The sequence below is a fragment of the Myxocyprinus asiaticus genome, chromosome 38, assembly GCF_019703515.2.
Source record: "Myxocyprinus asiaticus isolate MX2 ecotype Aquarium Trade chromosome 38, UBuf_Myxa_2, whole genome shotgun sequence".
Taxonomy (NCBI): Eukaryota; Metazoa; Chordata; class Actinopteri; order Cypriniformes; family Catostomidae; genus Myxocyprinus; species Myxocyprinus asiaticus.
In genome coordinates this window covers 22,248,554-22,273,433 of record NC_059381.1, presented here as the reverse complement: position 1 = coordinate 22,273,433, position 24,880 = coordinate 22,248,554, and the positions used below count along the sequence as shown (strand labels likewise).

General features: G+C 38.0%; 2 protein-coding genes across 4 annotated transcripts; one reads left to right on the top strand and one right to left on the bottom strand.

Moving 5' to 3' along the window:
- Window positions 1-533: 533 nt before the first annotated feature.
- Window positions 534-11,107, top strand: LOC127428924 (ras and Rab interactor 2-like). Of its 3 annotated transcripts, XM_051677605.1 has the most exons (12): window positions 534-781; window positions 4,672-4,860; window positions 4,954-5,068; window positions 5,306-5,378; window positions 5,476-5,567; window positions 6,523-7,094; window positions 7,509-8,010; window positions 8,118-8,426; window positions 8,547-8,678; window positions 10,001-10,167; window positions 10,297-10,372; window positions 10,486-11,107. In XM_051677605.1, the coding sequence occupies exons 2-12, from the start codon at window positions 4,672-4,674 to the stop codon at window positions 10,692-10,694; spliced, it is 2,436 nt and encodes an 811-aa protein (XP_051533565.1). In that variant the 5' UTR covers window positions 534-781; the 3' UTR covers window positions 10,695-11,107. The 3 variants fall into 3 exon arrangements, with proteins under 3 accessions (XP_051533565.1, XP_051533563.1, XP_051533564.1); XM_051677603.1 differs by having other exon boundaries at window positions 535-781; window positions 10,297-11,107; XM_051677604.1 differs by lacking the exon at window positions 534-781 and having other exon boundaries at window positions 2,597-4,860; window positions 10,297-11,107.
- Window positions 11,084-24,265, bottom strand: LOC127428925 (dipeptidyl peptidase 3-like). Its single transcript, XM_051677606.1, has 18 exons — window positions 24,185-24,265; window positions 23,094-23,394; window positions 22,925-23,014; window positions 22,612-22,749; window positions 22,443-22,517; window positions 21,617-21,707; window positions 21,315-21,445; window positions 21,097-21,227; window positions 20,910-20,968; window positions 18,990-19,184; window positions 18,795-18,907; window positions 18,623-18,715; window positions 18,414-18,476; window positions 18,173-18,297; window positions 17,966-18,086; window positions 17,695-17,874; window positions 14,302-14,464; window positions 11,084-11,870 (listed from the first exon to the last, which is right to left on the bottom strand). Exons 2-18 carry the CDS (start codon window positions 23,361-23,363, stop codon window positions 11,728-11,730), a joined length of 2,181 nt encoding a protein of 726 aa, XP_051533566.1. The 5' UTR covers window positions 23,364-23,394; window positions 24,185-24,265; the 3' UTR covers window positions 11,084-11,727.
- Between the last annotated feature and the right edge of the window lie 615 nt (window positions 24,266-24,880).

Genomic DNA, 24,880 nt, shown 5'->3' with positions numbered 1-24,880 from the left:
CGAGTCCGTGTGAGTGCAAACAACAGACGGAAAGATCCGGCACTTGAACATGTATTTAATATATACCGTGTATAATTATTATATAAGAATTATTATTATTTAAAAGATAAATTATTGGAAACACCTTGTAAACTGACACTGATCCAATTAATAATATTAAAAATAACCTAGCCCGAGACACAAGTGAACATTATGAGAAATAAACAAACGATTTAAGTAAATTGAACTTGATTTAAGTAAATAGATTTTAAAATATTTTTCTCTCTCTCGAACAAACCATTAAACATTTCACCATCAAAACACATTCACAAAAATAAATAAAATAAATAAATAAATTGTAATAATAATCTAAATAATCTAAATAATAAATAATAATAATTATTATTTGTTGTTGTATATGTGTTTTAATGGTGAAATGTTAAATGGTTGTTATTATTAATGATTAACGCATGCGTATGTTGATTGAGGTATACAACGACTTGTCATAACGCTTCTCACAAACGCAACTGGATATCACGCGTGTGGGAAGACGAAACATGATCAGTGTGAAGCACAGTTTCATGTAGACTCTGGCGGCATCCTTTCAAATGTGTACAAGGGGGAATAACTAGCAACTTTTGCCCTTGCTTGTTGAGTCTTTGAGTTTCCACATATCCAGAAGTTATTTAGAGCATTCTATGGATCGGATCCTTTGCAAAAAGTCACAAAGTAGTGTCGTTTATTGACTTGTTTTATTTATTTTTTTTATTTTTTATTTTATAACAGCGATAGAGAAACAGAGGTAAGTGGTCGTATTTCTCTAGGATATGCTTTTTAGATATCCTCGTGTCTTTGGTTATGTTTGTGTGAGGTATTACTGGCATTTACAGTAGCCTACACCTAGTAAAACATTAACTCTCTTCAGCTGGGATCAAGGAAGTCTGCGCTGTGTGTGTTTAAGTGATTAAGTAAGAAAGCAGATTCTTAAGAGTATTTTTAAATAATGAAGACTGCACATGAGCTTCAAAAAGACTTTTCCTTGATGTATAGCTACTGATAGCTCAAATTTCCCAAGAGGCACGTGGCAACGTCGTTTGACAAATGATATTGTTGACTTCAGATTTATCTCTATTCTTGTCTTTTACACGTATTAAGTTATAGGGTTATACAATTGCACTGTTGCTTTTAGAAAATATAACATAATTGTCATTATTTAATGTGTGAAATAACGTGTGGAAGTTTCAAATTCAAATTACACAAGTGTTTGCTAGATATTGCCGTTTTTTGGTTCACATATAAAGCGTAGCTTACTTGTCTTCTAGAACAGTTTTTTTTCCTCCAAACTTTCTGATCCCAAGGACATATGAAGATCCCCTTCCTAAAACATATATATTTTCATGTGTAAAGACCCATTTAGGCTATACTGTGTGAGAAAAAAATATTAATAGTGATATTTCCAAAATTGAAAATGGCTTTTATATTGTTACTGTATTAAAGCCAAAGAAAGTATTATCTCTATAAAACATTTACTTTACAGTAGTAGTTAGACAGATAAACTTAAGGTATGCTGTGTATAGTGTACTACAGCATACCTTAAGTTTATCTGCTACCTTAAATTTATTGAACTTAATTACATAATAATTGAGCTATTAAGTTATCTTAATAAGATAAATTAATATTTATATAATGCACTATATATAAAAATATATAAAAAATGTATATAAAAAACCCTAATAAGTTGACTTCTCATTTGATTGAGTAAACTCGTTCCTTCAATTGAACTGAGTAATGGCGTCTACAAAACATATGTAATTAAGTTCATTCTATATAAACACCAAGTGAATTGAACTTAATTACATATGTTTTGTAGACGCCATTACTCAGTTCAATTGAAGGAACGAGTTTACTCAATCAAATGAGAAGTCAACTTATTATATATACAAGTTGAGGTAACTAGATGCAAGTAGACTTAACTCAGATTTGCTCTTTAAATGTTGTTGTTTCTACAGTTATGAATAATTTTAATTGAATTGATTCAATTTTAGATCAAACAATAGCACAGCTCAAATAAAGATCATAATAGATTCTATGTCAGTCATTAAATAAATGTAATTCTCCAAAGAAATGCAAATATACCTGCACTTTAACTGCACATGCACAAAAAGAAATAGTCAACAGGGTCCAATTTGATCAAATGGGACACTGTTCACCTTAATGGTGACATCACATGAAACAACTATTTGCAACTAAACAACATAAATAATACTGCAAAAGAGCTAAAACCTCTATAAATTCTTAATTACAACTATTTAAATGCCCCACATAACTTCTCTTTGACCAAGGAAACATAAACAATTTAAGCGCAAAGCATTATGGGCATTGCCCATAGCCTTTGTACTCAAAAGTTTGTGGATTTTAAAGATAAATAAGTTCAATGAACTTAAATATATGAGTCATGAGCTGAAAACCTGACATTAAAAAAGTAATACTTAAGATAACTTGACGTTTCCAGTAATGACAACTTTAGGGTTTATAGTGTGAACCTGAAGAGAAACATTTTCAGATCAGTTAATTCAAATTTACTGTGTAGCGTTTTCAATACATACTGTTCCAAAGCAGCTTTACGGAGAATAGTGCCTTACAAACATCATTCAAAGCAGATTTGTTATTTATTTCTTACTTTTAAGACTGTCAATAGAATAAAATAAGTCTGATTAATCTCATGATTTCTGAGCAGTCTTTATCAGATTCGGTAAACGTGTCTGTTTAAAATGAATGCTTTAAGCTTATTTAATTAATAGCTCATGTAAACACACTAACTTAGGCAGCCCTAAAATCTTTTTTTTTTTTTCTTTCAGGGACCCCCTAGTACCCTTGTAGGTCCCTGGACCCCAGTTTAAAAAACCCTGCTCTAGAATATCATGAATCTTGCTTTGAGTAACAAATAATAAAGTAAACTATTGTTATTATTTATTAATCTGTATGACTAACATTTTTTTTTCCCATTGGAATTGCATTTAGCAGTCCAGTTTGTCTAAACCCCTGAAATATTGTGCTAAAGCACCACTTAAAAAACCTCCATTTGCATAAAAAAACAGGGATAATAACAGCTCCTTCACAGTGCATACTTAAAGGCTTCCTTTACATCATGTCTGTACTTGCTTGGCTTATTCCAAGACTCCGGTATGAGGCAGGCAATTTTTTTTTCCAGACTTCAGGTGGAATTTCTCATATATTCCCGCCCATAGGATTATGACTGCAGTTTAGACCCTGTTGTTTTGCTGCCATTTTTAAGCCCCCCCAAATTCCTCTAAAACAGGCCTTTTCAAACTTTTTGATGCATGGACCCGTAAATATGATGATCCCCTTGCTACCCATGTCATAAATTATACAATATTTCCAAGTATAAAGATCCATTTAGATCTTGACAGAAGGCCTATGATGAGAGATGAAGAAAACTATGGTTGATTTCAAAGTAATTGTTATTATTCTGATTATTTATTACTAGTCTTTATAAAAAAAAAGGGTGCAAAGATGCTCATTCATTTAAAATATCCAAGATCTACATGTTTACTACATGTTATTAGCATGTTATAAATCGAAAAGTGCCCCTTGAGTCAACAGTTGTCTCACTTAATACAGCGTTACACATAAAATATGTTCTTTAAAGTCAGTAAAGTAAAAATAATTTGTCAAATATAGCTACTACCATGTCTGTATGCTCTCTCAAACACCCTTTGCAAAAATGCCTCTTAAGACTCGCATTGGAGCCAAGTTTTGAGCATGAAGTTTTGCCTGAAGAATCTGGCCATTCCTAAAATCTTTCTAAGTGGAGGCGTGTGTGTCAGTGAATGGCAATGCCCAGTAGGATATGTAGGCCTCTGTTGCTATAGCAGCCACCTGCCGTTGCCAAAAAGTATTCCATGCTGGCCCACACAGTCACCGTGCCATCCAACTTCACTCTGACAACCAATGAAGTTACTTAAGTCTTCACAGTTCTGCCTCACATAACCTTTCTGATGGACTGAGTGTTTATTATATAATTTGGATCAGAGAAAAAACAATTTAGGTAATTACCAGATATCATGAGAAAGAATTAATTAAATATAAAAATCTGCATCTGCTTGTACCTATCTTTGACTTCTCATATGCCTGGTTCACACTGATAAACTTCTCATAAATAAATCTTGGTTCCTCTTCATCTTCCGTCCAGTTTGACATGCATTTAGCTGTCTAAACAAACACTCTGCTGTGCTATGTCATTAAGAGAAACGCAGTGCTTCTTGAATGGGCAGTGTGAATGCAGAATCAGAAAACTAGAAATGTAACATTGGTCACATTAACTGTTGCATTACCTATATGACACACGGTTCTCACATGGCCAGGAGATAGACAAGAGTCAGCGAGGGAGTTTCCCATAACCTTTGAACAGCAGTGGTCAGATGGAATAACTAGGCACATGATTGTCTTGAAAATAACCATTCTAGGAAAACACTGACACAATCTATGGGGAAAAAGGCATAAGAAAGAAACAAATATGTGTGTGTTATAAAGACAAAGAAATTGGTCACTTCCTTTTTTTTTCGTCAAGTGCCTACGTGAACATCCATGAAATAGTGAAACAGAAATTCATTGTCAAAGGAGTTGACTTGAAATCTCTCAACACTTTGAAATCGTGCCATTGTTCTTAAGATGCAGGGTGACCCTGTGTACGACTATCCTGACTCTCAGCCTGTAGGGGAAAAACGGGTATGTCTACAGCGAGGATCCCTGAAGAGCATCAGTGTACTGGACCGGCTTCTGCTTACACACCCTGTGTGGCTTCAGCTGTCCATCAACTCAGCTACAGCTTTGCACATCCTACGGCGTGAGCCTTCTGGGGTAAGCAGCAAATTCGTACCACTTTAAGATTTGAAAATAGACTGTTACGATGACATCATAGCAGCATTCTTAAAAACTTTTGGTACTTTGCAGACCTTCCTGGTGCGAAAGTCCAGCACATCGCAGAAAAAAATGCTCTGCGTCCGGCTAGCTGATGACAGCACGCCGTCCTTCTTTAAACAGTTTTTCATCCGAGAAGAGGACTCCGGTGAGTCTGAAACAAAGAACACAAAAGAAAACTATTTTATGTCAAAAATTTATAGTTGAATAAACTACGCAATAGAGCAAAACATACCATCAGAATGGGGAAAAGAATCTGTTTTGAAAACAGTAATTATCTTTGCAATTCTGTTTTGTGGAGCAGAAATTACACACTTCAGCTTTAAGGGTAGTCAATAGTAATCTGATTTTGGTGACTAAAGCATTGTTTCCATTTTATCAACAGCATTCTCCTTGGAAAGCTCAGCTATCAGTTTTCCAGACCTGTGTAGACTGGTTGCCTTCTATTGTGTTAGTCGGTATGACTTTGTGTTTATTTCCTGTTATATCTATAACAACAGCATGGCTTTTCCTAAATATTCCATTTCACTTGATGTGTATGTATCTGTATTTCAGGGATGTCCTTCCTTTCACTCTGGAGCTGCCCGAGGCCATAGCAAAGGCTTCCTCGCATAAACAGTTGGAGTCAATTTCTCATATGGGTGTGGGTAGGTACAGATTGAATAATCTGTTGAAGCTATCAGAATCACATATACAGTATTAAGCCTGATTGAAGTATAGGTCTCTGCAGAACAATAATGGGCGTTTCCCAATCTGTGGGTGTTTTCAAACCAGGATTACCATTTTTAACTATCCAATGAAAGTAGGGAATCTCAATGTAGTAATCAGTGGGCATTTCCAAACCAGGAGGGGCATTTCCCAACCATCCAATGAAAGTAAGGAATCTCAATGTAGTATGCAAATCATGTAAAGCGGTTGAAAAACGGCCATCCCGGTTTTGAAAATGCCCACTGATGGGGAAACGCCCATTTTTGTTCTGCAGAGAAACAAGTCTTGCCTGATCTCATTAAATTACATGAATGTGGCAACATTTTGCATATTGAGATTATGTGATTTCTTACACATATGAAATGTCCACTGTGTGGCACTAAAAGAGAGTAAAATATTCTCCCAAACAGATTAGGTTTTTAAGGTTAATACTCTATCAGGATTTAAATCAATGGAACCAACCTCCCTACCCTAAACCTTAAACTTAAACCCAACTGATAGGGTCCTGGGTCCATTGCATCGCAAGTGCAACGCTCTATCTATTGAGCTACTTCGCAATTTGGTCACTTTTGACCAAGCTTGTAAATGTACTTAGTTATATAATGCAAACATTAAAATGTATCTTGATATTGAATGTAACGCTAAACTGTATAAGTGGCAATTGCCCAAGGCAACCGATTTCCTACATCGCTGTGCTAGTTTCGTGTCAAGTCGATTTCATATTGTAATGTCCATTTACTTATTTAATTGGTAAGTAGCTGTGTGATAAGTAGGATAATGACCAACTGACTGTACATAATGCCTTACTTAGAATTCATAAATATATTCTTGTCAGCTAATATGTATCAGTAAAACATGTTTATCATGAACTTGATTCCATACTGTACTCCACAGAGTTCTGGAGTTCCCAATTAAATGTCCGTGGTCCTCGTAATGGACCTCCAGACAAACACTTGCCCCCAGCTCCAAGCCCACAAGACTGCTCTACGCCCACTGACCCAAACCCTACCCCATTCCAGGAGCTTTGTCAAATCCGAACACGGAGACCCTGCGAGTTGAATTTCGGGGGAGGGAAAGAATTGTGTTTCATCAACCCTCTCTTCCTGCAAGAATACCCTGGTCGCAGCGCCATGCACAGACGTCATAATTTCAAATCCAGCATGAAGGTCCGTGTCTCCACTGAAAATTCTAGCCCTCTATCACCACCTGCCGTCCCACCCCCTCCACCACCATTAATGGCTAAAGCCAAATGCAAAGCTAGATTGAAAGCTGCAAAGCTGGCAACCCCACCTGTTGCAGTTCAAGCCAGCGAGGAAGCTATCAAGAAGACAGAACCTGTGCAAGAAACCACAGACTATATGCGGCCTTGTGCAGAGTTGTGGAAGAGGGCTTCCACCATGGTCGCCCCTACCCTTTCTCCCACTGCTGAGGAAGATGACTATCAGATGCCCAAAGCTCTTCAGAAGGTATCTCACACATATTGTACTTTCTCAACTGAGAGAGCTCATTAGAGACTATTTGTGTGCTCCATCTAATCAGGTTTTTAGGAATTGTTTGTGTGCTTAAAGGGATAGTTCTGTCATCATTTACCAAGCCTCATGTACTTGCTACAAACCTGCATTACCTTATTTCTACCGTGGAACAAAAAATGAGATGTTCGGCTGAATGCAGACTCAGTCACACTTATATTACATATTTTTTCCATACAATGAAAGTATATGGTGACAGAGGCTAACATTTTGAGGTCCCTTTAACAGTTCCTTTATTGTTTTGTGGAAGAAATTAAGTCATATGGGTTTGCAACAACATGAGGGTGAGTAAATGATGACAATTTTCATTGTTGGGGTGAACTATCCCTTTACGATTGTCTACGCACACAGGGCCACCCGAAAATCCTGGAGAAGGAAGGACAGGAGGAAGATGAGGAGGAAGGACTGATGCTGGAAAAGCGACGTGCTCCGTCCCTCAGCGAGCTGGATAGCAGCAGTTCCCTTAGTAGCCTCGATGAGACAGAGGAAAGTCCTGAGCGTCCTCCCCTCATACGTGGCACCAGCAATCCTATCATTCCGTGTCAGTCACCTCCACAGAAGTCCATCTCAGCCCTGCGCAAGATGAGCGCCGTCTTCATGTCCTTTTTCAAACCAGAGAAGCGGGTGATGCGGCTGGTGGAGGACTTGTCTCGTGACCGCTGTATGGCATTCGGCGCTCTTGTTCAGGATTTTCTGAGGCAGCAGAGAGAGGTGTTAAAGCCCCAGTGCTTGACCTCTGCTGTACAGCTGCTTCAAGATTTGCGTCTTTTCATAAGTCACGCCAAGACGTTCCTCCAAGAGTGCGGAGAGCTGGAACCTCCAATAGAGACTCTTCTTCCTGAAAACGAGAAAGGTAAACAAAAATGTTTGGAAGTATTTTATTTAAAGCATTTACAGTGATAATTTACCCCAAAATGAAAATTTTGTGATCATTTACTCACTATATACTCGCCTGTGCAGACCAAGCACTGGAGAAGGCCATGTTCCGCTGCGTGCTGAAGCCTCTGAAGCCACAGATTGATGCAGCACTTTGGAATCTGCACAAGCAAGATGGTTCCATCCAGAGAATGATGGACAGCCTGCAAAGAGCTAAAGGAGCCTTGGCAAAGGAACTTTTTGGGGTTCAGGTGGGTGTACCTGATGCCCAGGGCATTGAAAAAATTAGGCACAAACTGACTCTAATGCAACAGGCCTATTCACCCATAGACAAAGTGCTGCTGCTCTTGCAGATCTGCAAACTCATATACAAAGCAATGAAAAACAAATCAGGTAAGGAGCTTTTGAACTCCATCACAAGTTTATATCATAGATTTATTTTTGTGTGAAAAGTGGATTACATTCATAAATGTACAAAATGTGTAATATATAAAATGTCCCTTTTTTAAACAGGTCAAGAATTTGGAGCAGATGACTTCTTGCCTGCTCTCTCCTATGTGATGGTGTTGTGCAATATGCCCGAGATCTCTCTGGAGGTGGAGTATATGATGGAGCTTTTGGAAACCTCTTGGCTTACAGGAGAAGGTACAGATATCAGAGATAAAGACATCTCCAAATACTTTTATACTGCTTTGAGTCCTGAATTCTGCCTGATGTCATGAAAATTACTTGACTATAGTAAAAAATGTTGCAGGTAAATGCTCAATCGAGTTTTAAATCAACAAAACCCTCTGTACCCTTAACCTAAATCTAATTGATGGCGTAATAAAAAAAAAAAAAAAAAAAGCAAAAGTGAGATAAAAAAAACAGATGAGGTTAAGCTTAATGGTCTATCAAATTTTAAATAAACAAAGCCTACCTCCCTACCTTAAACCTTAAACCTAACCAATAGTGTCATAAAAAGCAAATGTGACATTAAAAACTCATTTTGTGGTGCTTCTATAGCTGGGTTTCCATCCACAAATTTTTGTGCATTTTGGGATATTGCATAAAAACTGCTGAATGGAAACACCAAGATGTGAATAAAATCTCCAAAATGCGCATAAAAAAAACTCCTATTGAATTTATTAGGATTGCAAGATCAATCCATCAAAAAAAGTAATGTGACTGAATAACTCGTTCATAACTGGATTAACCAGCGGACCAATCATCTCCCAGACATGAGACAAAGTTCTTTATAGTGTTTTGTCTGCTTGCTCTAAACCAAGAGTATTTTATTAATAAAAGAGTCACAGTGGCTACAATTTCTCTGTAAGTGACGATTTTGTTCTTTTGAACACATGGGACGGAAACGCAAATTTGCACATTGTTTTTACAATATTATGGGTTTTTGCATAAATTAAATTCGTAACTTGGATGGAAACATAGCTTATGACACTTTCGACTCACATGACGCCTTGCATGCTCTTCAGGACGCATATCCCGGTTCTCTGTATTACAAGTGCAACACTACAGTTGAGCTACCCTGCAATTTGATTGTGTCTGAACAATCTTATAAATGTAGTTGGTTATGTAATAAAAAACGTTAAAATATAATGTGCTATAGTAAAAGTGTTTGGATGTCAAAAGATAGCATTGTGTGAAAAACAGGGCTAAAGGTGTTTAAGATGACTGATAATCTGTCGTTTTACTCGTGATGTGTGTGAAAGGGAATAAAAGTAATTGATTTAGTGCCTCTAGAGTTCATTTCACTAGGAAAGTGCTGTGATATGTGCAACAACCATGTAAAAATAATTTTGGGAAAATGTAGGTAAAGTAATGTGATTCTATAACACCAGGTTGGGATTGGGAGCAAGGGCTTCAACAAATGAACCACATATGAATGCCTACCGAGTTTGTACCATTCTTGCTCGTACTATGAGGAACTATGTTACCTTCTCACTTCTGTCAAACTCACTTTCTTTCAGGTGGTTACTATCTGACAAGTGTCTATGCCAGTCTGAATCTGATCCAGAGTCAGCCAGAGGGTGTGCCACCCAGCGGCCTTACAAACCAAGCTAGAGAGTCTCTGAAGGAATGGAGCCGGCGTCGAAGCAATGAAACCACAAATCAGAAAGACAACAAATTGCACCAGGTCAGATATTTTGAAGACCTAATTATCTGGAAAAGTAAATAAAGTATATCCACACCTATTAAATTATGCTGATCATAATTATTACCATCAATGATCAAGAGCTCCATTTGTTGTGTTTCAATGCCACAGAGGTTTGTAAAAGTGCTGTTCCAAGATGGGGACAATAGCGTGGTGAAAACTCTGCTGTGGAAGACTGGGGTCAACGGTGAGGCTATGGCTCAGTTCTGTGCTGTGAAGTTTGGGGTGGACTGGCCTGAGGATTACAGCCTGTACTGCAGAAGGGATGGGGATTTAATGCCTCTACCATTTAATGCCCAGATCCAAGACCTGCAGAGCATGGGCGCAAGTGGGGTTCCTCTTGTCTACCAGGCATCCAATCAGGACGCAAGTTCCCAGAAGCTGAACAGAGAGGGAGCAGTGGATCTCACAGAAGAGGCTTCATAATATGTGACTTTCTGTCATTTAGGTCAAACACTTGGTGCCAACAATTCTGCATTTCCACTGAATTTATTTATTGTCAACTGTAAGATGTGTTTATGTTTCTTGCATATCTTTAGTTTTAGTATGCATCTCTGGTAATTATGGATTGTATTCAGTTCAGTTCAGTATTCAGGTGTTTTGTGACCTTCACTGGCCTTGATTTATATGACATTCCCTTCGGTTATATTATTGTATCATTTAAGTTTTGTAGAATTTTCAGAGCAAGTTTAGAGCAGGGACTACTTGGTTATTAATGGATTCATTACTCCAACACAGTTCTCAGAACTCTTACTTTTGTAAATAAAGGTTAAAAAGAAAATTATGGAAATGTCACATTTAAAATAAATACTTGTATTATAATATCTGTATCAAATGCATTATGGTGTTTTGAAAACTAAATGTTGTGGTATTTTGAAAGTAAATGACAATACAACACTTTAATAAAAATGAATTGAGTTTATTTGATAGGGACTGTTGGTTTTTACTGTCCACACTGAACACTTTGACAAACACATGTTTGAGGAATTGACAATGAACTTTGTATTCTTGAGAACTCAAACATTTCCCCTACAGATCATTCAATCGGCAGCTAACTCTACATGTTTTTCAATAGTAGTGCAGAGTACATTTCCATTTTTACGTCAGTTGTAAAAAGTGTGTTATGTGTTGGGATTACATAAGTTCCACCCTCACACAGCAAGTTCACTCTTGTCAGTGCTTTCACATGCCTGTGTGGGAAGTGTGGGCTGTGGTCCGATTCAATGCAGGAACAGAAATTTCTAATTAAAACTTTAACAAGACTTGCCATTGTTTCGCAGTGAATGGAAAAGACAGAAAAACAGGATTGGTGTGAGTGAGATATGGAAGGTAAAGTGTAGGTTGTTATGCATATGTCTGCATTCATATAAGTGCGGTTCTTAGTTCCTCCTACATGTGAAAGAATGTGTTTTAGAATCATTACCAGTCCCTTACTAGTGCCTTTTGTTCTTTTCTGTAAATTTTTGTTCATTTCTTAGTTGCTGTGGCTAAGTGAGGTCTAATACTTGTCTGAGAGAATGTCTCTCTGAATGCAGAGTCCGCTCAGCACCAGCAGGCGGTGTCTCTGGAGGCCATCTCCAGCAGCTGGGCCTCCAGCTCTTCTGCATCTTCAGGGAAGCGCTCGATGAAAGACTGGATGAGCCCTGCAGCACTGCCTTCATACTCAACCAGCTGCACAGCATCACCTACACCACAAACAACAGCATGTTATTCCTCCAGAGTGTGTATGTATTTATATATATATATATATATATATATATCAACAGTTAACCTGACCAAACACTAAGAGCCACCATAATGATTTGAATTTCGGCTGGACTGTTTTCTGGTTCTGGTCTCATTATAAGAAGCAATCTAAAAACTACCAAGATGAGTGTACCAGACAGAGAACAACCATTTTAAGTTTTAGTTGGAGTAAACATGAATTCAGGCTCAAATTGTGCAGTTGTTGGCTGTCATAAGAACTCTAAGTAGTTAATGATATCAACTTAACTAATCTGGGTCCATAGCTTCATGTCATCTACCCACTCATTAAACTTTGACTGGAGAGGCACTGTCAAAACACGCTCATAGCGACTCTTAAGTATCAGCACTATGGAGCAAGTTCAACAAATTTAAAACAGGCGTCCTTTATTAATCTTGGAACACTTTCACATTCAGGAAAAAGGTGGGTATTTAGCCATGTTTCTATGCACTGCATCTTTGACATTGCTGTTGTCAATGTCGTCAACGAAAACACTTCTGTTTGCTGAAAAAGAAATTCAAACTTAAATTGGAATAAAAAAACCTAATTGGAAAAATAAATTTTCATGACTACAAAACTGGTGGCCATGAATTTTATATATATATTATATATATATATATATATATATATATATATATATATATATATATATATATATATATATATATATATATATATAGTACTGTGCAAAAGTCTTAGGCACATAAGATGTTTCACAAAAACATTTGTCTTAAGATGGTTATTTATATCTGCTACTTTAGTGTGTCAATAGGAAAAATACATGTTATACTCCCAAACATTACTTCTGCAAATAGAATAGAACAGAAGAACACGGTGCTCTGCAAGAGATGGCATGGCCCTCACAGAGACCCCCACTGAACATCGAGTCAGTCTGGGATTACATAAAGAGACAGAAGCAATTGAGACAGTCTAAATAGACAGAAGAACTGTGGTGAAAGTAGGAGAATTGGGGCTGTTTTAAAGGCAAATGTGTTCATACCAAATATTGATTTAGCTTTTTTTCTGTTTACTGGACTTTGTATGATGGTAACTGATTAATGGAAACTATTTGTCATTATTTTATATATATATATATATATATATATATATATATATATATATATATATATAGCATATTAAAAATTATAAAAAGCTTTACAACCAGGCTTCATGAAAGAGGAAAATGCCACATAGATAGAAATAACACTAGACAGCCCTGGGATATTTAACGGTGTTGAACAATGATATCATATGATATCAGTTAGCACATTCACTTTGACAGGCCAAAAATACTCAAAATAAAATAAAATGAAAATGTATTTAAAAAAATTAATATATATGTATATATGCAGTATATACACACTCACCAGCCACTTTATTAGGTACACCTGTACATCTACTTATTCACGCTATTATCTAGACAGCCAATCGTGTGGCAGCAGTGCAATGTATAAAATCATGCAGATATGGGTCAGGAGCTTCAGTTAATGTTCACATCAACCATCAGAATGGGGAAAAAATGTGATCTCAGTGATTTAGACCATGGCATGATTGTTGGTGCCAGGCGGGCTGGTTTGAGTATTTCTGTAACTGCTGATCTCTTGGGATTTTCAAGTGCTACAGTCTCTAGAGTGTAAAGAGAATGGTGAGAAAAACTAAAAACATCCAGCGAGTGACAGTTCTGTGGACGGAAACGCCTTGTTGATGAGAGATGTCAACAGAGAATGGCCAAACTGGTTCAAGCTGACAGAAAGTCTACAGTAACTCAGATAACCACTCTTTACAACTGTAATGAGCAGAATAGCATCTCAGAACGCACAACATGTCGAATCTGCTGCAACAGCAGAAGACGACGTTGGGTTCCACTTCTGTCAGCCAGAAACAGAAAACTGAGGCTGCACTGGGCCTAACATTTGTGTACCTCAGCAGAAATCCAGATTTATCAGACCAGGCGATGTTTTTCCAATCGTCTACTGAACCACTAAAATCACTTACTATATATTATAGCAATTTCATATGTTCATTGCCATGATGTAATGTAAACAAACCCTAAAATGACTGGAAAAATGTCAGTTTAAAGAACTCAAACAATACATGAGCTCTGACAGAAGAATTAAAGCGTTTTTGTAAAATTACAATAATTAGGGTTAACCCTAAGGAAGAGTCAAAATATTTTTTTTTTTTGTGGTAATCAACATTATGCCACAAATGCTGTCGACTGAGCTTAACTTGTATTGAACCCGAAATATTCCTTTAAGAGTGAAAACGAACAAAAACTAAACTAAATTCAAAATTGTAATAAATGTTACATGTGACAGCATATAGGAAGAGTAATTTTGTAGTATTTATCCAAGAAAGGAAGTTGAAATGACCTTTGATGCAAGTGTTAGCCTGGACAAACATCTTGCGAGCTTCCTTACGGAGCAGAACTGTCTCTCTGAGGCGTAGGAAGTCATGGGTGCCATCAGCAGTCACAGCAGAGTAGCCTTCATACAGAGCCCTTCCTCCCTCCACATCAGCCGTGGACTTGTACACCTTCACAAAAGAATGTCAAACCTTACAAACTCATGATATTACTGACCACGTACAATGCTTGTCCCAAGGCTATGGCTTTGTTCAGAATCGCATACTACAATACTTCTCATACTATTTCTGCAGTATACAGTATGTACAGTATACTGTGCACAGTATGCAAATTTCTGTATAGCCAGCTGATCTACCACATTTGCCAAAATGTGCAGAAAAAGCAGAACACACAGCTTAAGACTTAACCTTCCATATCCAGTGTGATGAATGAACTGGAAGTAATTACAGCTGTGATTTCTCCTTCTTGACTCATTATTGCAACAGACTGACAAAAGTTAGTGTATTTTTTAAACAAAATTTTAATTAAAAATGCAAAATAAGAATGTTTATTTTCATTATGATAACTGACACACACTGAATTAAACATAATTATAATTAATTATAATTATAATTTATAATTTTTATAATTTTATTTATTTATCACACATTATACATTTGCACATATACAATGAAATTCTTTTTTTTTCACATATCTCAGCTAAGCTGGGGTCAGAGTGCAGGGTCAGCCATGATACAGCGCCCCTGAAGCAGATAGGGTCAAGGGCCTTGCTCAAGGACCCAACAGTGGCATCTTGGCAGTGCTGGGGCTTGAACCCCCGACCTTCTGATCAGTAACCCAGAGCCTTAACCGTCTCCTGGCAGCATTTAATAACAATGTACAATTGCTTTATTACAGCAAATACAATTCTCACTGAAGCAAAGAGGTCATTCAGCTGCTCCATGACAAAAAGGCGGGCTCCCTCAAGATAATGCGCATTTACAGTTCATGGAAACGCGCAACGTTTCGTATTTTCTTTAGTCGAATTTTCAGAAATGCGCATTAAAAATGCGAAACCATTTGATGGAAACCCAGCTTGTGTCTTGTGATAGCACGCGAAGAACATTAACTGCTGTAGAATTTGATACAATTCCATTTCATTTATTTATTTGTGCAATTAAATGAAATTTAAGTCACTATTCACTCTCAAATCAAATCAAATATAAAGTTCTTAAAGGAATAGTTCATCCCAAACTCATCATTTACTCACCCTAATGCCGCATCAAACTCTTATGACTTTCTTTTTCTGTGGAACAAAAATGAAGATATTATGTCTGATTGTCCATAAAATGCAAGTGAATGGTGACCAAACTCTGAAGCTCCAAAAGCACATAAAGGCAGCATAAAAGTAATCCCTATGACTCCAGTGATCAACATCAACATCAACATCTTCTGAAGCGATCCAATCGGTTTTGGGTGAGAAAAAAAACGAAATATAACTCCTTTTTCACTATAAATCATGACACCTGCAGTCTCCTTGGCAATTACATGTTTTTGTGCTTGAAATCATGTTCGTGCCTAGAGACTGAAGTGGCAAGATGTACAGTGAAAAAGGAGTTATATTTTGTTATATTCTCACCCAAAACCAACTGGATCGCTTCAGAAGACATTGGATGCTTCTCTTCTCGTTAGGCTGGATATCTCGGCTGCCACATCATCAAGCACCGTCAAAGGCCGTCTCAATTATGAGGACACTAAGAATGCAGCCTCGTTTCGCAGCCTTCATTTGCCATATTTTGGAGGATGCATCGGGTGTATCCTTCATGGCCTTCAATCACACAAAATCCCTTGCACATGTCCAAAATTATATTAGAAAAGGGCGGAAAATGAGTTGTGTGACCACGGTGGTGGAAACCTTTATGATGCAGCTTACTTTTTTCTCTCTCTTCAAGATTTTATTTGCAGCAATGACAATATGTAGAAAAATAAAGAAATGCAAGTAGTTTAGACAATACAACAAATTAATAAAAGGGCAACTACATGAATTTGAAAAGCTTTTTTTTTCCCTCCCCTTTTCTCCCCAATTTGGAATGCCCAATCCCCAATGCGCTCCAAGTCCTCGTAGTGGCGTAGTGACTCACCTCAATCTGGGTGGCGGAGGACAAATCTCAGTTGCCTCCGCATCTGAGACCGTCAATCCGCGCATCTTATCATGTGGCTTGTTGAGCGCGTTACCGCGGAGACGTAGCGTGTGTGGAGGCCCACGCTATTCTCCGCGGCATCCACGCACAACTCACCACGTGCCCCACTAAGAGCAAGAACCACATTATAGGGACCACGAGGAGGTTACCCCATGTGACTCAACCCTCCCTAGCAACCAGCCAATTTGGTTGCTTAGGAGACCTGGCTGGAGTCACTCAGCATGCCCTGGATTCGAAGTCGCGACTCCAGGGGTGGTAGTCAGCATCTTTACTCGCTGAGCTACCCAGGCCCCCCAAGTTTTAAAAGTTTTATAGTTTTTACAATTCTAGGATACTGTTTTTTCATTTAAATTCTTAAAATAAATACTTTTATATACATTTTTGAGTGACTATCTTTGTGAATAAAAAAATGGCTAAAATAATTAAGAGATTAAGGACATATTTCTCATTTTCTGATGTATATGGGTTTTCTAAACAAAGTAAAATATCACATGGGTCTAAGCATATGGTTTGCCATGCACACTTACTAGACTGTCTCATTCTAGCACTGAATGCTGAGGGGGAGTCTAGCCTATAGCCTCAGAAGAGCTGGTCTAGGAAGGACACAGCCTAACTAGGCTGCAGGCTTCCATTTGAGAAGCACCCATTGATTAAACCACTGGAATCGTATGGATTAGTTTTATGCTGACTTTATGTGCTTTTTGGAGCTTGAAAGTTTGCCACCATTCACTTGCATTGTATGGATATATTCACATCATATCTCCTTTGTTTGTGTTCCATGGAAGAAAGTCATATGAGTTTGAGACTACATAAGGGTGAGTAAATTATGAGAATTATAATTTTTGTGTGAACTATTCCTTTAAAATTAACATCAAACCTCATTAGTTCTCATCGCATCTCTTAACTGAAAGTGCAACATGATATCAGGACATCATTCAGAAGACTTGGAATAAAAGTGCATGAGTCATATTGATTATTTTTACTCTGGATTTATGGTGTGTTTTTTCACTATTCATTGTCATTATGGCAAATGAACCTTGTGAAGACTTTTCCTTCAGAAGAATTTTCCTTTAAAAATGTGAATTGTTGCATAATGTGTGCTGTTTCAAATATTATTAAAATAAAGAAAGAATAGAAGGTAATATTGTGCAGCTTTCAGAAAGCAGTATGGTATTTCATTCCGAACACGGCATCTAAATATCTGTCTCCTGTGGCAGTACCTGCAGTTTACAGAGGAACCTCTGGATGGCGTTCCGGCCCACTGTGTGGATCTTGCTGCGGTCCAGTGTTATAATGGCATCTGGCCTTCCGTCTGCCCCTGTACACTCCCTCAGATCAACCAGCCCCTCCCCAGCCTCCAACAGAACCCGCAAGATCACAAACCGGGCCTGCATGTGTGCCTGCGACAGGTGCCGGGACAGTGTCAAGGACAAAAGAACTGACACACAAGAGAAAAAGTGATTCTTGTTCAAGCACACATCTGCATCTCACCTGTCTCCAGCTCTTGCTCTCTGGTGTGTAGAACTCCAGTCCGAGCAGGCCAGCACGCACCATATTTAGCCAGTTTACGTACACCACCTCCTCTGCATCCTCTCCCTCGTGCCCAAAAATACTGCAGCACATATGAATTATTCAGTAGTCATAACCCAGCAATTCAATCCGAGTCATTTAATGAAGACTGAAGGTTAATGGACTCACCTGAGCACCTGTTTGTTGAGACACAGGTAGAGACCCACACACTCAGCTCGACACTCCTCATAGGAGGAGGCAATGGTGGAGAACTTGCTGTCCCATGTCTCATTGCCCTTGTACCAGCTAGAGATCTGAGAAAGAGTCGATGGGTTTATTTCATTACTTTTATAAGATCCGCAGAGTTTAAAGGAAAGAGCACAACAGACTCTGGTAGTAAGCATGAATAGAGTTTATACTGCTAACTCACCAGTTCCCCTGTTTCTGGATTACGAACAGCAGTTTGCTCAAAGTTGAAATGTCCCTTATCATTCTGTTTCAATATTAACACAGATGTGAGCTACAACAAATAAGATGTGCGCTATACTTTGTGTATTAAACTATTTTTAATAGTATGGGCAGTGGGGCATAATGATGTTGCCATGCACAACATCATTATGGTCCACCTGTGCCCCTCACCTGAACAAAGAGTTTCCCACTGCCATGACCCAACAGCTCATGGAGTCCCACTTGCACCTCAAAAGAAGGCCCCTTCCATTTGATGTACATGTCCTGCAGAAATAAGAGGAAATGTACAGAAATGTACTTCACAGAAAAATGCACTCATTCATCTAAATTTACTGAAAGTTACCTTGTCTTTCTCCTCAAGAAAGGTTAGCTTGTCTTTCTGAGTGGCATATGCCACTGCCAGCACATTTCCAAGGGACACATTCTTGAAACCTTCGGTCTGTCTGATGTCATCATCTACAGAGAGATAATTGTGTTTGGGTTAGATATTTCATAGAACACTTATCAATCAATTCTGACAGCATGTTGGAGGGCTTACAGTTTGGAATGTTGATTCCTGCAGGGATGCCGCTGCCGGCAAAGGTGAGCACGTCCAGAGAGGTGAAGTCTGGCTTGAGGAAGAGGTCCTTCTCAAAGGCTGGAGGCCAGGGCAGCTCTGGTAGTAAGACTTCAGCTGAGCTCACCAACTGAGCAAAGCGAGCGCTCATGGCCTTGTTCACCACAGCAACAAAGCCTGAGTGAGACAGAGAGAGAAAGAGAGGTCATAACAAGGTATCTGTAAACAGTCACTGGGTTATTTTAACCCTTAAAGATGCTATATGTAATATTTTTACTGTACTAAATCATAAAATGACCATAATATGTCATTAGAGAATTAGGAAACATGCTAAGTTGAAATACTGGCTTCTCCGATAACAATGCTACAGCCAGTATATTCTACTTTGATGTTTCCATTCCAGGCTGGAATTTCTGTTTATGTTTTTGCCTGTGTGATACTGCCCACTCACCAATAGTATTTCAACACCGCCGGGTTGCCAGATTTGAACAAGTTTGCAGGCAAACAACACTGCGTGCTGCAGCTATGGAAGCCAGCAAACGAATTGGATCAGAGATAACAGATTCCACATGACCTAAAAAGCCTCGCCATCCGTCTAAAAACCACCATGACCAGAGGCGTAGTAAAACAAGGATAAATATTGGAGATGCCTTTGGAAGATGGAGATAGCTTAAAGCCCAGAAATCCTTTCAAACGGATGCTAAGTTGGCAAATTTGTGTCGACATTCTGGCAACCCTCATGAGCTTCGAGTCTAGGGCGGGGTAGACAACTCTCCAATATTTTGAATTTGGACTGCAGTACCCATTTCAAACGCTTGTTGTCAATCTTAAACATAGCACCTTTAAACTCTATGGATCAGCCAGCGGGTCCAAAGGGGGGCAGTGGAACGCTTGAAATGTCCACAGATATATAAGTCAGGTATATGAGGTATCATTTGAAAGCTTAGAATCTGAACTTTTCATAGAAAACCATAACTTTTGCATTTATGTTAGATAAAATAACAAAATAAATGGCAGAAAAAATCTATGTTGCAAATAAGCACCACCTAGAGGTAATGTGGTAGATATATGAATATAAAACTTCACATAGTATGTCTTCACATAGCACTTAAACAGAAAAATCATATCAAAAGAAAGATCTCATTCTCAGAAATGTGACTGAACAGTTTATTTTGTTGCCCTAATACCACACTTCGTAATATTTACAAAAGAATCACAAAGTAAAATATGGTTTCTATAAGACATCAAATACAAATGTCTAATTTATGTGCCAATCACTGTTGCTAAAAAGTTTACATCTGCTTTTACCTTAGGCAGTTTTCTAAAACATTAGCCATTTTTTACTTGTCTGTGAGCTTGCTTGGGTGAATAATCCAATGTTATATATCCTAAATGTGAAGAACAAAATATACTATCTAGCAGGACAAGCATGCTAAAAAAAATAATCGGAAAAATGTTATCGACTGTTGGTGATAGATTGAGCTTCTAGTCCACTCAGAGACCACGATGAAACAATGGGGGTGGTGCATGAACTGAAAATTAGATAGAATTTTTATGGACGAGCATATCTTTGAGGGCTGAAATGCGTTAGAGCGCCACCTACATTTCAGATATGTGTATTGTGATGGAAGGTGATAGAAGACCAATTCTTTTTTCTAGTACTTTTTTCTTTTTTGCCATCCAGTGGAATAAATATGACATTTAAAGAGAGATAGATAGAGTGAACAGAACCAGAATTACATGCTTAAAGTTAGGACCAAAAAAAAAAAAAAAAGATCATAATTCTTTTTTGCAATTACTCCGCAGTATTTTTTGGTGAGCTTTTAAATTTGAGTGTGAAAAATCACAGCCCAAAAATCTAATTTGTTAATGAGTTTAATTTGTCAGAATATTTTGACTTACCTTCAAATTCACCCCTTGAACCAAACGGATCCCTGTAGCTCTCAATAAAACCAATGTAACTACAAGAAAAACAAAAAAGGTGATTTAAATAGAAATTCCAAAAGGGAAAAGCACACATAAGCCTAGTTTGACAATTAAACCAAAAGTTTAGACTTATTTCAATAGCCAATGTATTTGGGTCAGTCACCTCTCCACAATAGGTCCTTTGTCTTTGATCCAATAACGGGACCCTTCTTTATGGGCCTCCACAGAGCCAAAGGTGAAACTGCGGACATACTCCTCCAGCATTCTCTTCTGGTTCTCACTGGCTGCATATGCCTAAAACAAAACTCACATAAGGTCACACTCTCGCATCCAAATTTACTATTGAGTCAGTGTTTTTAGCTTGAGTGTTGTCATACACACCTTTGCTTTCTCCAAGTTCTGGCTTACTTTCTCCATCAGAAAGGCATAATCGCCCCTCTGAACCGAGAACACAGCATCCTCAAATTCATATTTGCCACAACATGTTTCAGTCTCTCCTTCAACCACACAGTCTGTAGAAGGCAGGGAAATAAAACAGGCAATGAGATAAAAGTCGAAAGGTAGGAAACAGCCCCGAAGGGTTTATTCATAAAAAGACTGGAATGATCATGTTATTGAAGTAATGATAAGCAATATACAACATATAACACTTAACACAGAGTTAAATAGCTCTGTATACTCACCCTTCTTCACTGCAGATGCCAAACGCACCTCATAGCACCGCTTCCCATCTAATTCAGTCTTGAATAAACGGGTGTTGTAGGCACTCAGGTTCTACAAGTATACAGTAAATTCATGCATTGTCAGTTCTGTCTGTTAAACAAGGATAAGCCATATCCCCCATATCAACAGCACGGATTTAAGAAACTAACATTTATGTGTTAATACATAAATTCTTCCGTTTTACTTACAAACAGTAGTGTTTGCAAAATTGTTAGTGAAATGTGTTGTTATTTCTCTGATAATGTTCTTCAGACATTGTGATAATGTTCTATATGTGTCATACATTCCAGAAACTCCAAAGACGAACACAATAGACCTTTTTCACAGACTGCGATGATGCATTTCCATCTTATTTAGCAACGTAAATCTAGTCAACTTTTTTTTATGATAATTTTTTTAAATATTGAGTGTAAGTTTATAACATTATGCTTTGTGCTATATTACCCTGGAATTAGTTTTAAAAATTGAATTACCACAGCTGCGAGGGGGGTTTAATTACAGCTGCTGAGAGAGTGGCAATAAATTTGCCATCTTCTCTCATCTGACTGTAATAACTGCTGTTTTCTTCTTCTTCTGGAAAGTCATTCAAATGTAATAGTTGATTCTTTTCTTTTGCTCTTGGAGCAAATGGGTAAGTGAAAATAATATTTGCTGTGGACTCCCATTCACCGCTGTTGAAGTTTACCCTGCAAACGTATACTTCCGCGTTCCAAATCCCGGAGTGTGAAAAAGGTCTATTGGTGTTATTGCACATTAGAAATGGCATCTCTCATAGATGCACGATACCTTGAAGTCCAGAAATTTCTGGGCAAACTCTGCGTCTTCTAAGCAGCAATTCCCTGAGAAGTATGTTGTGATTCCCTATGAGAGAAGGATGAGGAGGAGTAAAATAAATATTAACCTTACATGCCTGAGCTGTCAAAAGGTGAGATGACTTTAAGAACTTCAGCTTTACCTTCTCCCCCAAACCAAGCTGTTTCTGCTTGTCTTCCAGGGAATAAAGGGGCTGCGAGCAGCTGTTCCACAGTGCCTCCATCTCACCAGGGTTCTCCTTAAAGGCCTGACTCTCCCACACCAGAGCCTTGAACTTTTCCTGCATATAAAAAATGGGCACAGAGACTGATCATGTGGTCTTTAGGATGTTAAATAATATTATGATATTAATATGGCAACATAACAAAAAATAACAACGTTTGGATTAGACAGTTCAGGCCCTATGAAGCACATGCCACAAACCATATTATCAAATATTAAATAGGACAATTCACCTTTGGTAGGTTAGGGATGAATTTGGTGTCCCCAAATGACTTGTAGTTGCCCATGTTTGCATAAAGCCCAGCAGCATATACAAGGAAGGCCTAGAAACAGTCAGAACTTTGTTACAACAATGATTCCAAAGTGGACATTAAGGTTGGTGTTCGTAACAAGTTTCTTCACCTGATACTCCTCTGCGCTCAATCCAGCTGCAGTTGCCACAGCTTCAAGCTGTGCTGGCACCTGTTTGCGGAACATTTTTTGCAGCAGTACGTAGATTTTGGCAGACTCCGGAGATGTCTGAATTAGCACGGCCAGGCCCCCATACCAAGATGCTTGAGAGAGGTAGTGTGCATACTGCTGCTCCTTGGGTGAGAGCAGCCTGAAAGCCTCGCGGCAGTCCAGAGCAGAGACCCCAATGTCATTTGGGAGGTAATACTGAGAGTCCACCATTTCAGTCAATCGGCAGCTTGTTCTTTTACCACTGAAAATTCACAAGAGCAGACACTGGTTAAATATCTTTATACAGTATGATATAGCACAATGCACACAGATTACTACATATTACTGGTAAAAAGTTTGCCATTAAAAAGGAGATTACATCACAGATTTAAAGGGGTAGTTCACTCAAAAAAATGAAAATTCTGTCATTATTTACTAACACTAATGTTGTTCCAAACCCATATGACTTTATTTCTACAACGGAAACACAAAAGGAGATGCTAGGCAGAATGTTAATCTCAGTCACCATTCACTTTCACTGCATTTTTCCTCTTACAATGAAAGGGAATAGTGACTGAGACACAATCTCATTTTTAGTTCCATGGAAAAAGAAAAAAGTTATACAGGCTTGGAACAACATGAGGGTCAGTAAACGAGGACAGAACTGTCTTTTTTTTTTTTTTAAGTGACCTTTGCTTTTTAATCAAACAGTGATGCCAATTTAAGCCAATAGAGGAGTAGATTTTTTTAAATATAATGTTTTTACGTTGAAACCTTGGCTGTAAGGCTGTAATGTGAATGACCAGGCGCGTAGAGTGAGTTTATGTTTCATTTCTGAGACTTCATCTGACTAGCTAATAGTGTTAGCACACTTGATATCGGTGTAGGAAATCAGACAATGAAATCCCGCAAATCTGTAACATTTATTAAGCTATACACATATACTACACAAATGTGTTATCGACTTTCACAGTGACTCTTTAATTGTCTTTAAAAAAATAAAATAAATATATTCCAAAATGTAATAAACAACATGTTAATACAACTTCTACCTGAATTGTGCGTCCACTCCACTCCTGTCAAAATGCAGCACCCGCACCGGCTTCCGAATCTACTTCCGTTACTCATTCAACTGAACGACCCGCCCCTCAACCAATCAGAGAGTCGAGAATATAACTGACTGGTGACAAAACCAATAGGAGAAGCAGGCGTTTAAAGGTGTCGAGTCTTAGGGATCAAAAATGAAACGAGAAAGGAGTTTTTGAAGGTACATTTTCGACCCCTAGTGGCTCTCAGTAATTGTACAACGCTTTATAGAATTTATTTTGATTTGAAAATTACATTAATATACATTTTATTAAATGTTTTTAAATATTGCATTTTATGTTTTGTATTTTTCATCATATAAAATATACATATAAACATACCCTTAGTATTTAGCGCCACATGAGAAGATTTGGTTTGTGGTCTTTTGCAGGTGATGAACCTCCATCAGCTACATTCATGTGACTGTGCCAGTTCATTGATTATAATAATCGCTGATTATTCCAAGATTATTCTCAAAACAGAATAGCCTGCTCTTTACTCTATATGCCGCCATGTGCACCTACAACATGTGATTTCGTTGGCATTACATTGAAATCTTTCCAACATTAAAAACATGCATTAGGGTGTTATCAAATGAATGCCAAACAGGTAATCAAACATTAACAAAAAATTGTGTATATAGACACAGCAATTGAAAGACT

Coding starts and splice junctions, on each gene's coding strand:
- LOC127428925 (XM_051677606.1), bottom strand. CDS start 23,363: ATGGTGGACTCTCAGTATTACCTCCCAAATGACATTGGGGTCTCTGCT. Junction 22,750..22,924: donor TCATCCCTAACCTACCAAAG/GTGAATTGTCCT, acceptor TTTTATATGCAG/GAAAAGTTCAAGGCTCTGGT. Junction 18,716..18,794: donor TTCTTGAGGAGAAAGACAAG/GTAACTTTCAGT, acceptor TTATTTCTGCAG/GACATGTACATCAAATGGAA.
- LOC127428924 (XM_051677603.1), top strand. CDS start 4,672: ATGCAGGGTGACCCTGTGTACGACTATCCTGACTCTCAGCCTGTAGGG. Junction 5,069..5,305: donor CATCCGAGAAGAGGACTCCG/GTGAGTCTGAAA, acceptor TTTTATCAACAG/CATTCTCCTTGGAAAGCTCA. Junction 5,379..5,475: donor GCCTTCTATTGTGTTAGTCG/GTATGACTTTGT, acceptor TCTGTATTTCAG/GGATGTCCTTCCTTTCACTC.